This window comes from Coregonus lavaretus (assembly GCF_964263955.1).
Source record: "Coregonus lavaretus genome assembly, contig: HAP1_SCAFFOLD_4131, whole genome shotgun sequence".
NCBI classification, from domain to species: Eukaryota; Metazoa; Chordata; class Actinopteri; order Salmoniformes; family Salmonidae; genus Coregonus; species Coregonus lavaretus.
In genome coordinates, this window is record NW_028162454.1 from 22501 (window position 1) to 30266 (window position 7766).

A 7766-nucleotide genomic window follows, 5' to 3' on the forward strand; every position below is an offset into this window, starting at 1 on the left:
AAGTGTGTGTGTCAGAGCTGTCCCCAAATCCAGAACAAATTCAAGAAAGCGTACAGTATTATATAGAGCCATTATTGCATGGAACTCCATTCCATTTCCTATAAGCATGCTGAAAGTCTGTTGTTAATTTGTTTACAGAGAAATAGCATTGTATTTGGTCAAACACAATTTTTTCCAACAGTTTGCTAAGAGCTGGCAGCAGGCTTATAGGTCTGCTGTTAGAACCAGTAAAGGCCTATTTATTACTTTGACTTCCCTCCGGGCCTGAGGACAAAGACTTTCCTCTAGGCTCAGATTAAAGATATGACAGATAGGAGTGGCTATAGAGTCAGCTACCATCCTCAGTAGCTTTCCATCTAAGTTGTCAATGCCAGGAGGTTTGTCATTATTGATCGATAACAATAATTTTTCCAAAATTCAAACTTGCAATGCTTTTGTTTCATTATTAGTAATTTTATGCATGAATACGATGGCTCACTGTTCATTGTTGGCATTTCCTTCCTAAGTTTGCCCACTTTGCCAATGAGGTAATCATTAAAATAATTGGCAAAATCAAATGGTTTTGTGATGAATAAGCCATCTGATTCGATGAAAGATGGAGTTGAATTTGTTCTTTATATAATTTATCTTGGCTTCATAATACAGTTTCTTCTTCTTTTTTGTTGAGTTTAGTCACATAATTTTTCAATTTGCAGTAAGTCAGCCAGTCAGATGTGCAGCCAGACTTATTAGCCACTAATTTTGCCACATCTCTTTCAACCATACAGTTTTTAAATTCCTCATCATTCAATAGAGCCTTAACAGTTCTACCAGTCAGTTTCCTAACAGGTGCATGTTTATCAATAATTGGCAGAAGCAATTTCATAAATTCATCAAGTGCAGCGTCTGGATGCTCCTTATTAATCACATCAGACCAACAAATATTTTTTACATCATTGGTGGCCTATAGCAACACCCCAAAAGAAAAGGCTTTAGATGTGGCAAGTGAACCTGCAACCACAACACTTCAATAACACTTTACATAAGATCTTCTCTAAGAATTACTGGGATATGGCTCTGAATATATCTTCTATAGATGTTATATTCTTGTATTGCTCCTGCTGTTTCATCAAATTAATTATATAAGTGAGTCTCAGAAATAATATATGAATGGTATCTGATGTTAGCAAGTTATTGATTTCATTAACCTTATTTCTAAGGCTACATATAGACATATGGGCCCTTTCCTGGGTAGCTTATCAAAGATAGACATAATACTGAAAAGAGCTAACAAAGCAAGAGAAAAAAATATATATTCAGCAGTCCATTAATCAATTGGTGTGTGTGTGTGCTGCGGGGTTGAAGCTCTCTCATCCTTCTGGGAGTGAGGGGGGACAATGAGCCTGTCATAGCGGATGTAAGCAATGTCCCCACACGCTCTGACAGCTTTCATGGCTGTGATAAGTCATCGTTGTTGAGGAAGATATACGTTCCTCTCAAGTTCTTTGCTCTTGCCAGAACAGCTACCTTGTCCTTGAACCTCAGGAACTTGACCACTATCGGCCTGTGCCTGTCACCTAGGCCGGTGGTGGGTTTTCCAGTCCTGTGGGCGCGCTCCACCTTAATCTTCCTATGGTCCATCTTCAATTTCTCAGAGATAATCTCTCTCACTTTGTCCTCAGACACTGTCCAGGTCTCATGTGGAGATTCTGCAATTCCGTCCACAACCACGTTGTTCCGCCTTGATTGTCCGTCGAGATAGTCTGATTTATCCGTCATTGTTATCATGGATTCACACACAGAACTGATGTCCTCTCTCAATGACATACAGTGGGGAAAAAAAGTATTTAGTCAGCCACCAATTGTGCAAGTTCTCCCACTTAAAAAGATGAGAGAGGCCTGTAATTTTCATCATAGGTACACGTCAACTATGACAGACAAATTGAGGAAAAAAAATCCAGAAAATCACATTGTAGGATTTTTAATTTATTTGCAAATTATGGTGGAAAATAAGTATTTGGTCACCTACAAACAAGCAAGATTTCTGGCTCTCACAGACCTGTAACTTCTTCTTTAAGAGGCTCCTCTGTCCTCCACTCGTTACCTGTATTAATGGCACCTGTTTGAACTTGTTATCAGTATAAAAGACACCTGTCCACAACCTCAAACAGTCACACTCCAAACTCCACTATGGCCAAGACCAAAGAGCTGTCAAAGGACACCAGAAACAAAATTGTAGACCTGCACCAGGCTGGGAAGACTGAATCTGCAATAGGTAAGCAGCTTGGTTTTAAGAAATCAACTGTGGGAGCAATTATTAGGAAATGGAAGACATACAAGACCACTGATAATCTCCCTCGATCTGGGGCTCCACGCAAGATCTCACCCCGTGGGGTCAAAATGATCACAAGCACGGTGAGCAAAAATCCCAGAACCACACGGGGGGACCTAGTGAATGACCTGCAGAGAGCTGGGACCAAAGTAACAAAGCCTACCATCAGTAACACACTACGCCGCCAGGGACTTAAATCCTGCAGTGCCAGACGTGTCCCCCTGCTTAAGCCAGTACATGTCCAGGCCCGTCTGAAGTTTGCTAGAGTGCATTTGGATGATCCAGAAGAGGATTGGGAGAATGTCATATGGTCAGATGAAACCAAAATAGAACTTTTTGGTAAAAACTCAACTCGTCGTGTTTGGAGGACAAAGAATGATGAGTTGCATCCAAAGAACACCATACCTACTGTGAAGCATGGGGGTGGAAACATCATGCTTTGGGGCTGTTTTTCTGCAAAGGGACCAGGACGACTGATCCGTGTAAAGGAAAGAATGAATGGGGCCATGTATCGTGAGATTTTGAGTGAAAACCTCCTTCCATCAGCAAGGGCATTGAAGATGAAACGTGGCTGGGTCTTTCAGCATGACAATGATCCCAAACACACCGCCCGGGCAACGAAGGAGTGGCTTCGTAAGAAGCATTTCAAGGTCCTGGAGTGGCCTAGCCAGTCTCCAGATCTCAACCCCATAGAAAATCTTTGGAGGGAGTTGAAAGTCTGTGTTGCCCAGCGACAGCCCCAAAACATCACTGCTCTAGAGGAGATCTGCATGGAGGAATGGGCCAAAATACCAGCAACAGTGTGTGAAAACCTTGTGAAGACTTACAGAAAACGTTTGACCTGTGTCATTGCCAACAAAGGGTATACAACAAAGTATTGAGAAACTTTTTGTTATTGACCAAATACTTATTTTCCAACATAATTTGCAAATAAATTCATTAAAAATCCTACAATGTGATTTTCTGGATTTTTTTTCCTCATTTTGTCTGTCATAGTTGACGTGTACCTATGATGAAAATTACAGGCCTCTCTCATCTTTTTAAGTGGGAGAACTTGCACAATTGGTGGCTGACTAAATACTTTTTTCCCCACTGTACAGATTGCTGTCATCTTGCCGTTCTCCTGTTTCAACTCATCGAGCTGACCCTGGGAGAACTGCAAACTGTTCTTCAGGTCCTGAACCTCTCTGGTCAGGTCGTCCATTCTTTTATTCGTTGAATCCACCAGTATTTGGAAAAGCACCTGAAGCTATTTTCTTGTTGTTGTAATAACTGCTTGTAGAACTCTTTTTGTTCATTTAAAAGATCCTTCACCTGTGATAGAGAGACACCACTGTCCTCGACAACGGTATTCCCGCCGGCTTTGGTCTTTGTCATGGTAGCAACATAGGTTACGCTGTTACTCCTTGCAGTTCCAGACAGGGCAGGTCACAGGGAAGATTGAAAACAACAAACAGCAGGGATCTAGACAAACCCGGGACAATCCGCGGTCCCAGCCACAATGTCTAACCGCGTCGCGGGCTGCGTTCAAGCCCTCAAGAAAACCCCGCTAGCTTGATATGCTGCTAGCTTGCAGCTAGGCTAGCTGTAACGCCAAATAGCTACTCAGACCCGTCCTTGGTCGGCAGGATCACTGGACAGAGACTAGCAGTCCAAGTAACTGATGCCAACTGTGTTGCGGGATCCAAAATAAAAAGTTAGCTAGCTACTAAGAACTTTCCAATACACTTTCAAAACAACAAACTTTGATGGGGTGGAGCTCTGCCCTCCACCCATCTGTAGAGGGTGCAGCTCTGCCCTCCACCCATCTGTAGAGGGTGCAGCTCTGCCCTCCACCCATCTGTAGAGGGTAGAGGAGTCAGAACAACACCCCAGGACACTAAGGCTTTGTCCCAAATGTCACCCTATCCCTTAGTGCCATAGGGCTCTGGTCAAAAGTATTGCACTAAGTAGGGAATAGGATGCCATTTGAGTCACAGTCTAAGCCCTTCATTGGTCAAAACGGCAGTTGGTTAGAGCGTGGCGGTAGCACCTCAAAGGTTATTTGGTTCAATTCCTGCAAGGATGACACAACAAAACGCATGCAATCACTATAATGTTTGGACAGGAGTGTCTACTAAGTGACATGTAAATACTTTATTTTATTGAATAAACAATTGATCACCTTAGTGGCTAAAATGATAATATAATATGCCATCACACAGTGACATCAGACACCAGGACAGTCATCACACAGTGATATCAGACACCAGGACAGTCACCCCATCACACAGTGACATCAGACACCAGGACAGTCATCACACAGTGACATCAAACACCAGGACAGTCACCCCATCACACAGTGACATCAGACAACCAGGACAGTTACCCCATCACACAGTGACATCAGACACCAGGACAGTCACCCCATCACACTGTGACATCAGCCAACCAGGACAGTCACCCCATTACACTGTGACATCAGAAACCATGACAGTCACCCCATCACACAGTGACATCAGACAACAATGACAGTCACCCCATCACACTGTGACATCAGACACCAGGACAGTCTCCCCATCACACAGTGACATAAGAAACCAGGACAGTTACCCCATCACACAGTGACATCAGACACCAGGACAGTCACCCCATCACACTGTGACATCAGCCAACCAGGACAGTCACCCCATTACACTGTGACATCAGAAACCATGACAGTCACCCCATCACACAGTGACATCAGACAACAATGACAGTCACCCCATCACACTGTGACATCAGACACCAGGACAGTCTCCCCATCACACAGTGACATCAGAAACCCAGGACAGTCATCCCATCACACAGTGACATCAGACACCCATGACATCCACCCCATCACACAGTGACATCAGACACCAGGACAGTCACCACATCACACAGTGACATCAGACACCCAGGACAGTCATCCCATCACACAGTGACATCAGACACCAGGACAGTCACCCCATTACACTGTGACATCAGAAACCATGACAGTCACCCCATCACACAGTGACATCAGACAACAATGACAGTCACCACATCACACAGTGACATCAGACACCCAGGACAGTCATCCCATCACACAGTGACATCAGACACCAGGACAGTCACCCCATCACACAGTGACATCAGACACCAGGACAGTCACCACATCACACAGTGACATCAGAAACCAGGACAGTCATCCCATCACACAGTGACATCAGACACCAGGACAGTCACCCCATCACACAGTGACATCAGACACCAGGACAGTCACCCCATCACACCGTGACATCAGACACCAGGACAGTCACCCCATCACACCGTGACATCAGACACCAGGACAATCACCCCATCACACAGTGACTTCAGACACCAGGACAGTCACCCCATCACACAGTGACACAACTACAGACAGTCAGTCAGAGCACATCCCTGGTGGCATTACAACCGGCTATAAATAACACAGCCACATAGCCTCACATCACACACACTCACACGTGCACACACACACAGTTGATGCTGTTAGTTAGAGGAATTTGTTTGTGAACGGGCATGTGTGTGTGTGTTAGCTATTGATGCGGTTAGTTAGAGGACACAGCATCACAGCACATCCAGGCTAGGGAATATAGGCAGCTACAATCCAGATGACTTACAAATGAGTGTTGAAATCCTGTTCAGGTTCTTGGTGAGACCAACCTGGTGTCGAACACAGATTATCTACACATTTCAAGACTGTGTGCGCCCACTGAGCAAAAGCCAAGGCACCACAAGTCTTCCGGTTTTAGGCCAGGTTACTCTTCAGGTGAGTATGCTTCGTCTACGAAAAAGTATAAAAATGTATGCACTCACTACTGTATGTCGCTCTGGATAAGAGCGTATGCTAAATGACTAAAATGTTAATGTAAAATGTCTAACCACTACAATTGGAAACGATGCCATTTTCAATCCACAGAATCTATTTTAGAATTCAGCCAGCTCTGCATAGCAATGTATTGAATTTCCCAGAGTATGTGTGATATAATGAGAAATGTTACCACACACACACACACACACACACTCATACACACAAACACAGCTCTGCCTCTGTCCATGGTGCTGATCATTACATAGTGGAGTCACCTCTAGGTGGGTGCCCCCATCCGACCAACCAAGTTGGAGTCATGGAAGGACACAGACACACATTCAAGACATGTAGCCTTTATCAAGATTCATACATTGATATGCGTCTTGGATAACGGAATTGAGAGTCACTCTTTCTGTGACATTCAGAACATACAGTAGCCTACTGGTGAAACAAAAAGAGCTACTGTCATTATATTTGGCCAATAGGTAAAATATTATGCAGTTTGCTGCCAGCTGCCTTCTTGCTCTTGAACCCCGTTTTCCGCCGTGTTAAAACAGCCCTCCCGCCACCGAATGATATAATACACCAGGTGTAGGCTACTTCGTTGTTCATCCAAACAGCCCTGCATATCGCTATCAGACAAACCAAATGAGGCAAAATCAAACTCCCATTCCGTTCCTCTCACAATTAGAAAAAGATATAAATTTCCATTCATTGTTATCCTACACAAGAACGAAGAAGATGTTAAATTAGCCGAAATTCTTACCTCAGTCATGTTGCCATGAGGCGGTGCAGGATCTGTCCGGTGCTGAAATAGGTGCTGAAATCGTCTGCGCTTGGGACTGCGCGGCTCGAGCTTCACGGGAGACCGGGGAACGCACTGGCGAGACGAGAGTGAGAGGAGAGAGAGAGTGTGTGTGTGTGTGTGTGTGTGTGTATGTGAGAGAGATAGAGAGAGTGAGAGAGAGAGAGAGAGAGAGAGAGAGAGAGAGAGAGAGAGAGAGAGAGAGAGAGAGAGAGAGAGAGAGAGAGAGAGAGATGCAGATGCTCTGGGGTGAGGGGTAGGTACTAGGTCATTACAAACCTGGCTAGTTTATAATTATACCAACGATGGAGAAGAAAGAGTCGTTCTTAGATATCAAAGTGTAGGAGTCTTCAAAGATAGGCTGCTGTGTAAAAACAGATAACTGATTTGATTGTGTAAAAACAGATAACTGATTTGACTGTGTAAAAAACAGATAACTGATTTGACTGTGTAAAAACAGATAACTGATTTGACTGTGTAAAAACAGATAAATGATTTGACTGTGTAAAAACAGATAACTGATTTGACTGTGTAAAAACAGATAACTGATTTGACTGTGTAAAAACCGGAGGTCATTTTTATTTTACACTTTGTGGTTTCTGACGTTTATGAATAATTGATAGGAAATGCCTGCTTTTCCATCGGGCTCCATGAGCTGTAAACAACAACAACATCCAACAGTTATCTCCGCCTGTTTCCTTCATAACTCAGTCAAGCTCGAATACTGAGAGAGAAACTCGAGGCAGCAATCATCCGAACGGTTTGTACATTAAGCAGTGCGTTCTAAGAGCTTAGTGTTGTGGGTTCAAATCCCG

At 43.9% G+C, this 7766-nt stretch overlaps 1 protein-coding gene across 1 annotated transcript in view; it reads right to left on the reverse strand.

Moving 5' to 3' along the window:
* Nucleotides 1-6921, reverse strand: part of LOC311119224 (golgin subfamily A member 7B-like) — a gene marked incomplete at its 5' end in the record, with an annotated part of 28371 nt that extends 21450 nt beyond the window's left edge. The window contains one exon of the mRNA XM_084193952.1: nucleotides 6913-6921. Coding sequence (XP_084050078.1) covers nucleotides 6913-6921 — 9 coding nt within the window. The remainder of the gene's footprint in view (nucleotides 1-6912) is intronic.
* Between the last annotated feature and the right edge of the window lie 845 nt (nucleotides 6922-7766).